The 16,711-nt window shown below is 44.5% G+C and overlaps 1 protein-coding gene across 2 annotated transcripts in view; it reads right to left on the bottom strand.

The window, feature by feature from the left end:
- Positions 1-15,002, bottom strand: part of Erich1 (glutamate rich 1) — a 65,297-nt gene extending 50,295 nt beyond the window's left edge. For both annotated transcript variants that reach the window (XM_048456265.3, XM_048456264.3), the window contains exons 1-2: positions 14,909-15,002; positions 800-946 (exon numbers count right to left, since the gene is read on the bottom strand). In XM_048456265.3, the coding sequence (XP_048312222.2) occupies positions 800-946; positions 14,909-14,930 (169 nt within the window). In that variant the 5' untranslated portion in view covers positions 14,931-15,002. The remainder of the gene's footprint in view (positions 1-799; positions 947-14,908) is intronic.
- Positions 15,003-16,711: the final 1,709 nt, after the last annotated feature.

Raw genomic sequence — 16,711 nt, 5'->3', positions numbered from 1 at the left:
GTTCCTTCCTTCCCTGTTCACAACAGCTAGATAATGAAACGTCAACAGATGAATAAAGAATGGAAATGTGGCACATATACACAATGGAATATTGTTTAGCTGTAAAAAAGAGTGAAATCAGAAAGTGTGCAGTTAAACAGCTAGAACTAGAAAAGGTCGTACTGAGTGAAATAACCCAGACTCAGGCAGATGAAAGCCACAGGACCTCTTGTCCGTGGTTCCTGCTCCGAGTCTTTAGAGGAGAGCATTAACCTGGAGGAACTTGAGAACACAGGAGTTTTCCCTGCTGTGGCTGTGCACCATGTGGCCCGGCACATGTGGCTGAGGAACTGTCCCCTAGCTGACACTGCTACACTGCATGGGAACTCGAGTTGTTGCGGCTCTCACTGTGGGCTTTCTGCTGCCCACTTCTCCAGGATAAACTTTTGCCAAAGAGCAATGCACAAGGAGCAACTGAGTCAACAGAAGCCAAATCGGCAGCAAAGAGACTGTCAGGAGTCAGCGTAATGACTGTGGATACGGTAACAGTTCTCACTGTAGTGGGGCACAAACCTACTCATATCACAACATGCAAATGAGCCCAACAGAAACTACATGGTGGCCTCTGTGTGGCTGGGAAGCTCTAATTCCATATGCCCTGCATCGAGTCGGCTGACGCACACTGAATGTGTAGAGAATGAGGCTGTCCTGCTGATCTGCTGCCAAGACTTGAAGTGTGTTCTGCACAGAAGCCCCAGGCTGAGGGGACACACACCCAGAGTTAAGTGTAGGGAAAACTGACCCTGCGATCCGTCCTTACCTGTCAGCCTGTGAACATGTGTGTGCTGTACGGCCTCCGGGGTCTCATTCTTAGGTGGTGTCTCCAAAGCAGCAGGCTGAGGTGTCCCCTTATCTCGGCCACTTGAAACATCAGGAAAAAGCCTCTTCAGCACTTTTTCAGTAAACACTACAAAGGCGGCAGATTAACAAGAGAAATGATTTACTACATTTACTAAAATTGCATATGGCTTCCATTAGAAACAAAGGCATCCTTACTACCCGGAAGCCAGGCGACTGGCTCCAGCACTGGGCATGAGCTCAGAGATGCGTAGGCTCTCTGGCCACTATGTCGACACTGCATGGCATACGACCTCCAAGAGAACCCACGTTTCAAACGGACTCCCATGCTCTGCCCCTCAAATGATCCCACACAGGCCCTGCCCTCTGAGGATGATCCACTTTGTGTTTGTCGGCCTTCTCAAGGTACAGACTCTCAAAGAGGGGAGGACCTTGGCCTGCCAGGGGCGAAGAGCACTCAGGGCTTTACCTGTCACTGCACCTGTAGTAGGCACCTGTGCTACATATATGACCCTGCTTTTCCCCGATGGGGGTTGGTGCTACAGTGCATTTCTCCTCCTGAGCAGTCAATGAGCCACCACACAGCGGAACTGGCACTAGGTTCCAGAAACCTGCTAGGCTGGACAGTTGTCACGCATCTCCTATAGTCTGAGGTGTGACAAATCAGCTGTGAGAACAGCAGGCCATGGAAGGGGCTACACTCTGTCTAGGTGGAAACTCCGCCTCAGCTCTCACTCCTCCCATTCCAGATTCCGTCCCTCTGAGAGTCAGCCAAGTGTCAGCTCCTCCCCCAGAGATGCTCCAGACCACATCTACAGGGTATTTAAAGGGCCTCCTAGGAAAGGCTATGTGGTTCCCCTCTTTTGGGAGACCACCCAGGAATCCTTCGCTCAGAATAAAACCAGGACTTTTATTGGGTTTGATTTGGCCTGCTCTGATTTATTGCATTGGCGGAGTTGCCCGCTGCTGGGGGATAGTTTTACTGAGCATACTCTCCACCGTCTCTCCCTTTGAACTGCTGACTACCTGTGGAGGAACAGGTTTGTATAGCTCCTGCAGGTTTAGCACAGATGTGGGAATTCTTCACTTTAGTCTGTACTCCTACAGCGCCTAAGTACCTCAGAGCCTCCAGACAGGAATCAGAACAACTGAAGATGGTGATTCGCAGTGTGAAATACGAGAAAAGATACTGGGGGAGGCTCGTGGATGAGAGTCCTGGGTCATACACGGAGACACTCCAGCTGTAAAGGGATCATATGCTCAGATAATCTGCGCTGGGTAACCCCTTTAGTGCGTTTCAGTGGTAGCAACTACAACATTGGCTGGCTTTCTCGTTTGTTGAAGCTACTCGCTATTCTTGCTTCTGGAAGTTTCTGTTTCAGGTCTAACATTGAGCTCTTTAATCGATTTGGAATTGATTTGTGTGCAGCGTGAGAGGGAAGGACCACATCTCGTTCTTTTACATTCAAATAGCCAGTCTTGCCAACACCGTTAAAGTCTTTTCCCCAATGTGTATTTCTGGCACTTTTATCAAAAATCAGGTGGCTACACTTAGATCTGGGTCCTAATTCTATTCCCTTGATCAAGGTGTCTGCTTTTGTCCAAGGTATCATGCGGCTTTGCTGCTAAGACTCTGTGGTATTAAAATCAGGAATGGTGAGATCTCCAGTAGTGTTCTTAATGTTCAAGACTGTTTGGCTATCTGGGGTCTCTTGTGTGTGTCTCCATGTGAATTTAAGATTTTTTTTTCAATTTCTGTTTGGAATTGTGTTTAACTTTTGATAGATTGCATTGAATTTGTAGACTGCTCTTAATAGGAAGCCATTTTTCACAATATTCATCCTAACAATGCATGTTCAGGGAGGTCTCTCCTTCCACGGGTGTCTTCAAATGTCTCCAGTGTTTAGAAGTCTTCATTGTATAAGTCTTCCCACTTTCTTGGTTTGTTTTATGCCATGTGTTCTCTTTCTCCCCTCCCTTCCTCTCTCCCTGCCCTCGTGTGTATGTGTGTGTGTATGTGTATGTGCAAGCGCATGTGTGTGTGTATGCGCATGTGCAAGCACGTGTGTTTGTATGTGCAAGCACATGTGTGTGTGTGTGTGTGTGTGCATTTTGTTTTTGGGAAATAGAGCTGTGTCTCTGATTTCTTTCTCAATCTGTTTGCTTTGGTTTATGGGAAAGCGACTCATTTTTAGACATGAGTTAGTAACCTACCACTTTGGCTGAAGTGCTTACCAATTCCAGAAGTTTCCTGGTGTGGCACATGGGGTCTCTTATGCTTAGAATGATGTCAGCTGGGCATAGGGAGACTTTGACTTCTCCTTTCCCTACGTATATTCCTCTTATTTCCTTCTCAAATCTCGCTGTTCTAGCTAGGACTTCAAGCACGACACTAAAGGAGTAGAGAGTGAACGTCTTTGTCTTGTTCCTGATCTCAGTGGGAAAGCTCTCAGAGTTTAACTGAAATCACTCTATGCAGGGGATAAGAACCCACAGGCTGTCAAAGGAAAAAGCACAGATCATGATATGGCTAACTTTTCCCGGAGTTCTTTGGTCAGAAGTTGTTACAGAGACCCCCAAAACAAAACAGGCCATTGCCGTTACTCTTGGCTGCCCACAGGAACTTGATGGTAAGAACCTATTGCTAAAGATGGCACATGCTTTGGTCATGACCAGGAGGCCTCCTCCCTGATGGCTAGCTCTCATAATACTGGAAGTTATGCAGGCTGCTGCTGGTGGTGTCACCAACAGTCTTACCCAGCTGTGAACTCTCAGGGCCACAATATTACTAGAATGGCAAAATATGCTCATGGGTGCAGTAGAGGCATGAATGTTATGGCAGTAACCAACTGCCTTCTGATTGGATTTAAGACCCACTCCACATGAGGAAATTCATGCCTGGTATTGACCAAGAATCCACTGTTAGGGAAATCATAGGCACCAGGGGTGGACCTGCTCTTATTCTGCTAAATGGACAAGTACCAATGACTCACTAAACTCAGATCTCTATACCCATTGAGAAGCGCAGCTCTCAGACCTCATCAGAGACATTTATTTATGTAGTGGAGGACATTAATGCAAAAACTTCCAACTGGCCCACGATGGAAAGTGAGTGTCTGTGGCATGCCCAGTCACAACTGGGGCATCTATATCATATCCCCTAGCCCTGAGGACCAAGGGCTATCAAGGAAGAGGAGGCAGGGAGACTGTAAGAGTCAGAGGCCAGGGCGCTGGACATGAGTATTGCAAACCGGACTTGGTGGGATATATTATGCATACATACATACATACATACATGGACATGGAGTTGGGAGGGGTTGAAAGTGAATCTGACAGGAGGTAACAGGATGAGTGGGGATGAATATAATAAAAAATGTATGCATGTATGAAATTCTCAAGGAATTAATAAAAATATTATAGCTAGACAGACAGATGGCAGACAGGCTGTATCCTATAACCAGCTCCTTATTCTCTGGTATTTTAACAACCAAACCTTGTGCCTTCCTGGCTAGTCTCTCCTTGGCTAAGGTACTCCTGGACCCCAGTGATCTAGAGACCTCAGCCCACACTGTCGCCCACATCTTTAATGGGAACCCTGGCCACTGCAATCACCACGCCGTCCATCCAGGTCTTTGCTAATCAGTCATTCCCTCTAACCACAGGAGCTATGATTTGCTTTTCACTTTCCATTAAACAACAGCATGGAGAACAGAGAGCTCTTGTGTAGCCTTTGGTGTCCCCTGAGACTAACTTCTTACCTGACAGGGAGCACCCGTCAACACTGGCACATGCTGGCACAGGCTCAGCTGTGTCTTACTAGCTATGACAATCGGTTCCATATCTAATGCGTCTTCTAGCCCTTACTTCCGCCCACGTCCTAGAAGCCAGTGCTCACTTTTCCTATGCACCTTGGCGTTTAAGTTCTTGATGCTTTCCAATGGTCAGTGTCAGATATTTTGTAGACTAGTCCTAATTCTGGCCTGTCTGGTATCAGCCTGAAGTTTTTTAATTGGACATCACTGTTATTTACGGGGCGATGCTTTCAAGGCATCAGTCAGGACTGAGAGTGTTGGCGTGTCTCCTTTCTGCTGACATTAACCTAGACCACAACTGGGTAAGTCTGTTGGGATTTTTTTTTCCTGCAAAGTTACCATGTTTCCCTTCCCAGGAAACAAATATCTCAGGGGAGAGATTTTAGGGCTTCATGCCTCTTCTCCGTTAAGACAGTTAAATCAACGGGAGGGCCTGCTTGTGGCACAAATGGTCGAGGGATTCAATGTTGGCTTCAATTCTCTCATTCTTGCTATATTTATTATATGGGATTCTTCTTTACAGAATCTATTTACATTTTCACAGTTTATGGGTTATTATTTTTATTACTCATTCATTTATGCATTAATAGATATTCATTCATTCTGAGAGTTATAGCTCTGTACCATTTCCACATACTTTCTGGCTCAGACTGCTCTATAGCAGCAGCTTGCTCCTTCAATGTGGGCCAGTGCCCTCTGGTCTGCCAGGGTACCATCCATCTGTGGGATGGGTCACAAATTAAATAAAAAGAAAAATAAATGAGACAACAAACAGAATACCCACGTCCACTTCTTCCTGATCCCTGAAGAATCTGTATCATCAGCTGCCCCACCCTGTGGCTGTAACTCCCACACCAGGATGAACTGCACTCTCTGACTATGAGCCAAAATATACCCTTCCTCTTCAGTTGCCTTTAGCAGGCATTTTCTCACAGAAATGAAGAAAGTAACTAATTGGTATCAGAAGTAGGGCTGCTGCCATGACAAACCTGATCACGTGGTTCATAGGTCTTTAGAACAGGTCTGTGGGAAGGGTGTGGGGTTTTGGAGTTCTGGGCCAGAGAAATCTGAAGGTGCTGTAAGTAGAGCTTAAATGACCATTTCAGTAGTTCAGAAAAAAAAAAACCCAAACGTTAAGAGAAATATAGATACTGGAGGTTTAGGTTATGAGGTTTCAGAGGGAAAAAGGAGCTCTACTGTAACAAGGCTAGATCCCATTGGGTTATATTCTGATGAAGAATCTGGCTGCTTTCTGTCCGTGTCCTGTTAATCTGAACGAGGCTACATTCAAAGTTAGTGGGCTAAGTTGGTTAATAGATGAAACTTCCAAACAGTGTAACATCCATGTTATAGCATGCTTACTGTTCATTACTCTTAGTGAGGTCTTGAGTGACAGAAGAGAAATCTATATGCAGTTTGGTGAGGGAGAGAGCATGGGTAAGTCTAACAGTGCAAATAAGGCAGCCAAGAAGAAAGTAGCCATTGAACAGAAACTGGGATGCTCTGCACTGAGAAAACAAGGTATGTGCCTTGAAGGAAAGACCTCACCCATCAAAGGAACCAACTTTTAAATCTGAAGACTTATTTCAAAGAACCTGAAATGAAAATGTGGTTGAAGGATCAATAGCAAAACCAAACCAAACCAACCAACCAACCGACTGACTGACCAACCAACCTGCCTGGGGCAGTACCAGCGTCATCTACAAAGGCATACAGAGACCATTACAGCTTTGGTAGGGAGCCAGATTACATTTCAAAATGATGAGAATGTTGTGGGAGTATCTTCCGCTCCGTCAGCCAATAGCCGCTGAAATACCAGCCCACTGGGGCGTGGTATATTTCTCTTTTAAAAAGAGACACAGATCCGGATCAGGCCCTCTTGGTTCCGGCGCTTGGTCCCGGCTCCTGCTCCAGCGACTAGGCTCCCTTCCTGACGGTTTATGGTGTATGTAAGTTTTACTCCCCAAAATAAATAACCCCTTAAAACATAACTGGTGTGGGATTGATTCGCCGATATGAGAACATGACAGGATTGTCCACATGGTGCTAGTTTTGCAAGGCAAGCATGCAAAATGCAAGACTTATGGGCTTATGGAGGCTTGTACCAAGATTCCAGAAAGCAAGGGGAGACAATGTGTGGTAGATTTGAATTTCCGAAAAGGAAACTCTCAGAGGTTACTAAATTCATCTATGAAACTAAAGTCTAAAATTCAATGGTGATTCAAGGATATCAGAAAAGCCAGGATCATAGAAGTCCAGTAAGGAAAGGTGTGGATACATTCTAGAAGAAACCCAAAGAGAGGTGGCAGAGCTGGAGGGGCGGGGATGCCCAAGGCTAGCAGAGCCCAGATGATGCCCCTGCAAGTCTCAGATGCTGGACATGGAGAAGCAGCATGTGGTGTTTGTCCTCTTGGATTTGCATCTTGCTTCAGTCCTGTCTTCCCTTAATATTCTCCCATTCCTTCTTTTAGAACGGAAATGCTTAGTTTAGTTCACGCCATTGGAAATATGCAGCATTTTCCCTGAGATTGTCTTGAGTCAGAGGAGAGTCTGTACTTTTGAACAATGTTGAGAATGAAGACTACGGGAACTTTGGGACCGGGTGATGACGCGGAGGTTAACACTTGCTGCTTGTGCAGATGACCCAGGTTTGATTCCCAGCACCTATATGATAGCTCACCACCATCTGTAACCCCAGTTCCAGGAGATCTGATGCCTTCTTCTTGCCTCTGCAGGCAACAGACATGCATATGGTACACATCCATACATGCAGGCAAAACACTCATATACAGAAAATAAAAATAAATAGATTAGAAAAGAATATGGGGACTTTTGAAGTTGAAATAAATGGGTGTTACAAAGTGGCCATAAGCCTGCGGGGGCCAGGAGGGCAATGGTATCATCTGAAGCTGATGTATGGGGCTAGAGATATGGTTTAGAAGTTAAGAGCACGAGCTGCTCTTCCAGAGGGACCCAGGTTCAATTCCCAGCACCCACATAGCAGCTCACAGTTGTCTGTAACTCATGGTCCAGGAGACGGATGCCCTCATACAGACATACCTGCAGGCAAAACACAAATGTACATAAAATAAAAATAAATAAATAATTTTAAAAGGGGGGAGGCTGTGGAGAGGGCTCAGTAGTTAAGAGCACTGGCTGCTCTCGCAGAGGACCTGGGTTCAATTCCCAGCACCCACATGGCAGCTTACAACTGTCTATAATTCCAGCTCCATGGGACCCGACATCCACGGCAAAACACCAATTCACATAAAATAAAAATAAGTAAATGAAAGCTGATGTGTTTGGACATCAAAGTGGCAAGGAGTGAACCTGTGATTATCAATCTTCATTGTCAACTTAGGATTCAGAAGTATCTAGGAGACTCACATTGGGTTTGTCTGGAAGGCTTTTCTGAGCAGTACAAATGAGGAGGAAGGACAGACTCTGGAGAGGAAGGACAGACCCTGGATGTGGACAGCACTTACCAGCCAGTAATTGGCTCCAAAGCTACAGAGAGACCCTGTCTCGAAAGACCAAAAACCAAACCAACCAACCAACCAACCAACCAAACAAACAAACAAACAAACAAACCCAAACAAGCAACTGGACCTTTTCTTACTGCCTTGCCTTCTTTGCCAGACTCAAACTGTGACCCAAGACAAACCCTCCCTCCTGTCAGTACCCAGGACAAACCCTCCCTCCCGTCAGTTGGTTTTGCTACTTATTTTGTCACAGCGGCGAGAGAAGCAGTGCAGACACCATCTTTCGTGCATTATTTATGAAGTGAGTCTGAACAAGCACAAATGCAGCTGCTCTCAAAGAGATGTCAAGATGGGTGTCTCATTACTAACAGGAAGTTTTTGCCTTTAACATTAAGTTTAACTAATAAATATTAATCTAATTATATTGTCCTAATATCTAGACATCTAAAATAACTTTGCCAACAAATGTCTAAATATTTTCAACTGCTGTAATATAAAGCATAAAGTATTTTTTTTGAAAATAATGTGATCTTAATTTGCAAATCAGCTATAAAAGAGCAAAGCTTGTAGAGCAAAATTAAAACATCATTTGTTTCTTTCCACCAACTAGAATTGTTGGAACGTTTATTCATGGACTTTCCTTTAATCCTGGTGTTTGAGAACAAAGGGCGGACACTAAAACCAAAAAACAAAAAACCTGTCCTCTAACACAAGACATTCTATGCCTTGCTCTTATTTGTTTCCTCTCTACAAAGCTTAAGAACAAGAGTAAATAAAATCCCACAGATTTACAAGGGGAGCTACAAGCATCAGGTTGGCACTAACAGTCTACAAATCTGAGACAAAGAGAATCTCTTTCCTGTCACTAACAGTGTTTGGGCCACTAACTTAAAACAGAAAAAATTAGCTATTTTAGATCATAACTCTTTTTGTGCTCACACCTAACATCGAATCTCCATGTCAAAACAAATCTTATAAATTGCTTGACCATTCCTATAAATAAGAACTTCTTTAGCAAACAATGTATGTTTTTTAATTGGCCAACTTACTTTTTGATTACTATTAAAAATAGACATAAATGGATGCTATTCACTTCTGAAGGCTGAGTCTTCGTATAAGCCCAGAATGCGTAGAAGAAAGTGTTAGACAGGGTGCAGCTCAGTTGACAGAGTGGCAGGCTGTCATGCACAAAGCCCCGAATTTAATTCCCAGCATTACATAAACCCAGGCACAATTGTGCATACCCATAACCCTAGCCCTTAGGAAATGGGGGTAAAATTATCAGAAATTCAAGGTCATCCTTGGCTTTAAAGTGACTTTAAGACCAGCCTGTGATATATGAGACTGTCTCAAAACAAGAAGTATTTATTATTAAACTCATTGAAATGCTCCTTTTTGACCTGGCATGTTTGCTGGGTCTGTGCGTGTGTACATATATGTGTATGTGTGTTTACATCCTACAATATGGGCCGACAAATTAAGTTAATGATTAAGAAGCTCTTTTTTTGTTGTTTAAATTCTAATGTGCTTTAAAAAAAAATAAAGCACCCAAACAAAAGAAGAGCCAGACAGTCTACCTAGTCCTTGGGAGGCAGGCTCCTGTCCTAGGACCCAAAGGCTCAAAAGCTCTGAGTTTTCATATGGATGAAATAAAAATTGCTTTGTGGCCATAACAGATACTTCTGGCTAGGCCTCAGCTGGGAACTGGAGGCAAGCCTGCTTTCTGTCCTGCTCCAACCTCATCAGCATGCTCCTCTTCTAGCAGTGAGAGCAAGTTTGAACTCGCAACTCTTGTGTCTGTCAAAAAGCAATCACAAGGAAACAAAGAGCAGGAAAATGGGTGTTTAATACCAATTTGAAAAAAAAAAAAACCACACCAAAAACAGCCTGAAGGGAAAAAAAACCACAATTACCAAGCTGACTGAGCAATCCGAATCAGGAAATGAGAGATACAGAAAAAGGCCAATGTGAAAGAAAACATCCCAGTCAAAATTAATGTGTTCCAACACCAAACACAGAAATTAAGTCTCCTTCCCACAGGGGAATTGAGTTATTTTGATATAATTTTCAGAAAGAACTAAAGGCTCTCTATATTTCTATTTCAACTTAAAGGCAGAAACCAAATGAAAATAAACCGTCCTAGTCAAGTGTTCTTTGGAAATTAGTTAACTATGTATATTTCAGATAGACGAATAAGAAACCGGATTGCCGGGGACAAATCCATAGAACCCCAAGCTCTTGCTCAATGTAGTTACTTGACTGAAAGCTCTACCTGCTGGCCGGAAATACCAAACAGTTCCCCCATTTTTAACAAAGGTGTTAAAAGCAGCATTCAAGCGATTTTTTTTTTCCTGTTTAACTGTGGCGCTAGCATAGAGACCAAGAGTCTCGCAGTTTCTCAGCCTGCAGGGTGCGGCTCCTTTGGGGGTGGAACAACCCTTTTACACATCAGATCAGATAGCCTAGATATCAGATATTTATATCACAATTCATAACAGTAGCAAAATTACAGCTACAAAGTAGCAATGAAATAATTTTACGGCTGGGGTCACCACGACATGAGGAACTGCATTAAAGGGCTGCAGTGTTAGGAAGGCTGAGACCCACTGCTCTGACAAGTCCCCCAAAGAAAGAAGCACCAATAAGAAGGCGCTACATCACTCTGTGATGCCTCACAGCCCAGCCTACATCTCTAATAATATCAGAAAACAGAATATGAGCACAGAACTTCCTTTTATATTTTATTTATCCTCTCACCTTAGATACGATGGCTATATGCTTACGGGGAATACTGCCACACCTCAATACATATAAACAGATAATAGTCAAATCAAAGTAAAACCTTCGTGTTTGTCCTTTCACCTTGGGGCCTTTGAGTGAACCTCGTGTTCTTTATAAAGGATATGGCTGGTTATTGTAAAATTCACAATGCGAAGGAAACCGCAGCGATCCTGCTGTGTCATAAATGGAATTAATTCTCCCCGAGGCTGCAGGAATGGCTCTGTGGTTAAGAACATGAGCTGTTCTCGCAAAGGACCCAAGTTCAGAGCTGTCTATTACTCTAGCTCAGGAACACGGCTTCCACATACACTGCACTCACAAGCTCATATCCACACTCAGACACACACTCATATACATAAGTGAAAGCAAAAGCCACACCCTAAAATTAATCTGTTCTTCCTCCCAGTTGGATTTTAATACCTGCCATCTCATGGCCCACGCCCCTCTGCCATTCCCGGCCTCCAGTGACCACCATCTGACTCTCCTATGCTATCAACTTTCTCAGATGCCACACGTGAGTGAGAACACATGTATTTCGCTTATTAGCACAATGTCCTCCATTTTCAAGTATGACACTTCTAGTGGCAGAATTTCACTGATCATAAGAATGTGTGTACTTCTAATTTGAAAAGATCTTACATAAAAACAACCCAAATACAGACATACAAATTTTCCTTTTTATAATATTCTTTCCTGCAAAAAGAAAAACAAAAACTGTATGACAGAAAAAGGGATTCTGCGATCTTTAAGACCACCAAATCATATCCTATAAATTCAATGAATATTTTTGTATTTTAAAAATTTTGATGAAAATAATATATGATTGACCCTTGTGTGCATAATATGCCTTATTTAAAATTACACTAAGTATAAATTTCACCTTACTGAACATATACTGTACATCTAAAAAGCAGAAGGGATGGAAGACTGTCTTAGGTAGGGTTTACTATTGCTGTGAAGAGACACCCTGACCACAGCAACTCTGATAAAGGAGACAATTAATTGAGGGTGGCTGGCTTACAGCTTCAGAGGGTCAATCTATTATGATCCTGACAGGGAGCATGGCAGCGTGGCTGGCAGGTGGTTCTGGAGCTGAGAGTGCTACACATCTTCAGACAACAGGAAGTTGACTGACTGTTGCACTGAGGGAAGTTTGAGAAAAAGAGACCTCAAAGCCCACCCCCACAGTGACACACTTCCTCCAACAAGGACACGCCTCCTAATAGTGTTACTCCCTTTGGAGATCATTTTCTTTCACACCACCACACCCTTCACCCATACTCCTGTAAGTAATCCCAATAAAACTCATCTGGTTCACCAAGTTGGACTTCAGTGGTATCCACACTTTGGTCTGTCATGGGTCTCTGTCTGAATAGATGTGTATGTGTTCTGTCTCCCCAGGAAATGCCGTGTCACACAACAGCTGCTAATTTACAGATTTGAGGAGCGAGATCCGTTCAGAAAGAGTTATTTCAAAATGGAATGTTCACGAAAAGCTGTAACAATGGCAGAGCCATATGCTCACAGAAATTACACTGGAGCAAAAGAGGCTGATCGCAAATGCCAACAAAGAACCTTTAAAATGAAACGTCTTGGTCACGCATTTCCAGAGAAAACCACACAGAAGAAATGGGTTTTTGACAGATCCTTTTCCCTTTAGAGATCTGTGATGGGCAAACGAGGGTTATCAGGCTTTTGACCATCAGAACTGACCAGAAATGGAAACTTTCTCTGTGGTTTGACAATGCCCCTTCTCATCTCACCCTGCTGTATGAAGAAAAAACTCTCAAAATATTATCCCTAAAACTACACCAGAAAAACAAATCAAATTGTTTTGCCAATTTAAACTTTGAAAAGTTCCTCTGCTTTAGTAAGCATCAGCTTTGGTTATTCTTCTTTTTCTTTGTAATATGTGCGTGCACGCACACACACACACACACACACACACACACACGATTTTAACGGGCACTTTAATTTTTCCAAGTTTGTTGTAGTTTATAGAAATTTGATACTCTGAATTCTTTTTCAGTAAAAACTGGCTTAAACATGCTGACTGAATTTGCCAGTCCTATGCAGAGTTCCTGAAAATGATAGTCAAAGTATTTAACCTTTGCCTATAATCCAGACAAAAACGAATAAATTGATTGCACTATCTCTTCACATGTTCAGTATACTGCGCTAATTCAATAAATGATAGAATTACAGGTGGAAAAATGATTAGCTGAGATTTAAGAAAGAGTTGGCGAGCTTTGTGAAATATTAATTAAAAGAAAACAGTACTCCAAGTAAGATTCAAATGAAACACAATTAGAATCTCTAAGCAGCAGATACATACTAGAGAGCCAGGCACTGTGGCATACGCTTGCAACTATTGTGGGTCTTAAGAGTCTCATCATGTTCAAAGCCAGCCTGGATGGCACAACAAAACCCTGACTCAGAAACAAACAAATACCAAAAAAAAGTCCATTTACAAACACTTCAGTACTGAAAAAAATTGAAGAAAATGTCCTAGGCACACTATGTCCAAAGCTTTCTCTCACAGAGGTTTTAAACGACACTTACCACACAGTTAACTAGTATAAGCAAGTTAGGTCCCAGGGAAGGCTGCAAATGCTTTCATTAAAACCGGGAAGTTGTAGCAGGGAGACAGCAAAGCATACTTCCCCGGGGAGGATGGGTTGGCTCTGCCACAGACCGTGCTGGAACCTTCACCAAGCACTCACAGAGCTGCCTTCTCACAGAAACAGACTGAGCTGAGTGAAGCCAGCTGCTACTCTGAGGGCAAGTCAGGAAGCTGTATTTATTAGAAACTGAAGATGTGAATGCAAGAAGATGAAGCATGGGTGTGGAACCAGTGAGAATAAAGAAGACAGCTGAACATATATTAACCAATAAACTGTTTGGACTCTCTTCCAGCGGGAGATTATAACAGTTTGCTACACGCTAAAGAATGCTTATGTCCAGTTTTGGAACACCACATCTGATTGTTTATGGTCCTTTATGTCCTTTCTAATCCCTGAGATGGCCTTACTTTTTTGGGATGGGGTAGGGGCGAGCAATTAGGTGAAAGTGGGAACACACTGGTGCCGAAGAGGGTGCTGACTAGCACAGTCTTCTACACAGAAAAAGCAGAACAAAACAACAACAAAAACAAAAAACAAACAAACAAAAAAATCCCAAACAAACCCAAAACACAGGATGGGGATTTTTAACTAACTCGATCATGGGTTTCTTGCTTGTTGAGAAACCAGTTTCCCGCTTTTTAAGTAGATACTTGCAAACTGTATACAATTGACACTGGCTTCTTCACTTCACAACCGAGAAGCATGTTTCAAACACAGAAAAACATGATAGTCTCTACTCCCATCACAAGAACTCCATTTTCAGGACCTCCAGAAGCTAACCCAGAGATGAAGGCCATAGGAAGAGCGGGCTGGTGTGGCTGCCCTGGACACTAGGTCTCGTGTCACCTTAACACACACACACACACACACACACACACACACACACACACACACACACACCCTGGACACTAGGTCTCGTGTCACCTTAACACACACACACACACACACACACACACACACACACACACACACACACACACACACACACACACACACACACACACACCCTGTCCCTACACGCGCCAGCTCCGACCCAGCGCTATTCTAGAAACAAGTGAGGACGCCTAAGCGCTGGAGGACTCTTCCACCAGTGAGGTCGCTGGGACAACGAAGACCCCTGAAAGGCCGCCACAGCCGCCCGACACAGCCAACAGCAGGAGGAGCCCACCTCTTGAGACGGTGGTCGCCAAAGACCTTCACACCGCTCGGGCTCCACAAACCCCGGGGACCCTCAGGGTCCATCACGCCCCCGCCCTGAAATCTCACGATCCCCTATCAGCCTGCCACGTCCTCTGGTCACAACATGAGGACACCCTTCATCCCTGGGTCTCTCAGACCTAGTTTCCGCTCACGTTCTGCGCTTCCTGCCTACCATGTTTCCGATGAGCAGACATACTGGACCCCAGCCGGGAACCAGGGGCCCAGACGCCGCCAGATCCGCGCCCGGCGCTTCCGGATTCCTTCCGCGTAGGCCCGCCCACAACATTAGGAATGCCTAATCCGGACCCGAATTCCCCGCCGCCGGCTGCCAATCATCCATATACGGCTTCTTATTGGTTCGTATAGGGCCCGGGCGTGGCTTAAGCGCTGCCTCTAGGAGCCTGACTGTGGAGCCTGCGCGGAAGGCCATGGCCCCGTAGCGCTGCTCTGGCGTTTGCCCCTTTAATGGGTTTCGGGCCAAGACACAGCTGGGGACGAGATCGGCTCCGCACACTAGCAGAACTTGGGGTGCAAACTGGAGAAAGCTTGCTGTGGAGAGAAGGAAGATCTGAAAACTTGAGGCGAGACAAGGTCTTCTCTCGGCCCAGACAGCTGCGTTCTGCACGCCCTTCACCACGTCTACGGGTGGGACTGGCGCGCCCGCACCCCTGCGGTTCCCTCCAGCGGCGCCACCACTCTACTTCGCGGCGACCTGGCCCTCTCTTTGTGTTGTCTTTCACCTGAGCCACTTTGCTTTTAGTAAAGCGGTACTTCCGCGCTACCTCCATCCAGGGCAGCCACACCATTGATTCTTCGTCTTTGCATTGCTTCTTCAGAAACAGGACTGCCCAGCGTCTGCAAGACCTGCAAGCTGGAAATAACGTTCACGAAAGGTCAGAAAAGAGAGGTGCGTGACAAAGAAGATTGTAAGGATCATATCCCAAAGAGATGAGCTCTTTGAAGAGAAATAAGGCAGGGAGCAGGGTTTGAAGCAATTTAGAAGCAGATGTTTTTGGTGAGTGGAGGTTATCAAGCACAGACTTGAGGAGCTGAAAGAAGACGACCTGATGTTATGGCGGGGGGGGGGGATGCTCAAAACAGAAAAGAAGACAGGTTATGGTTCAAGTAAAGTATCTGCCCGCCAGCCTGTGTCCTGAGATCTTAATGCGGTAGGGATCAGGGACAAGAGAAGGCGTGGCCTCGTTTGTTGTAGGACTCTTTGGAATAAGCCCTCCTGTATTAGTGAGCATGGAAGGGCAGAGATGATTACTGATGGACTCAAGCCAGGATAGTTCCCGAAAGGCCTCGGTTGAGGTCCAGTTTGTATTAGCGTTTTATACTCTAAAACCACAAGGTGGGGTGGGCAAGCAAGCTAAGTTTTACAGAAGCCTAAATGGAAGTCTGCAGGTTGCTAAGGGCAACATGACCCAATGTCTCCACTATTTCCCCTGGTCATGGTCATTCTGTTCCAGGTACCAAGTGAAGACATCCTTGGCAAATAGGCAGTATGAGCGGTGCTTTGAGTAAGTCACGAAATAAATCAATAAATCAGTAGCTAAGAATTGGTCTTTGCTGCCTCATTCTACTTCACCCGTGACAGTCATGGAAGAAGCAAAATGATGTGTAAAACTGATCAGTTTTGAGCCTAGGAGTGAAACGATCTGATGTAAATGTTAAAGAAGTGACCTCAACTTCTCTATTGAGAGTAAATTGCATCGGGATGAAGCAAGTACACTGTGCACCAGCTGCCACTAGGAAAATGTTGGTATTAGCATCTGAGTTGTAACGTTGAAGACTGTAGGAAGAAATGGCCAGGGTGTGGATGGGTTTGAAGACAAAGCAAGAGAGATGTTCTGGATCATCAGGTTGGTCCGTGGTTGAAAAGGGGAAGTCTAGAATGGGTTCAGTGTTTTGGTTCAGAACCTGAACCGTTGGAATTTCAGGCTGATATGGGGATCCTTTGGGGAGCCCTTTG

The sequence above is a fragment of the Myodes glareolus genome, chromosome 23, assembly GCF_982192425.1.
Source record: "Myodes glareolus chromosome 23, mMyoGla1.1, whole genome shotgun sequence".
Lineage (NCBI taxonomy): Eukaryota > Metazoa > Chordata > Mammalia > Rodentia > Cricetidae > Myodes > Myodes glareolus.
The sequence above is the reverse complement of the archived record's forward strand: the minus strand, read 5'-3'. Positions and strand labels throughout refer to the sequence as shown.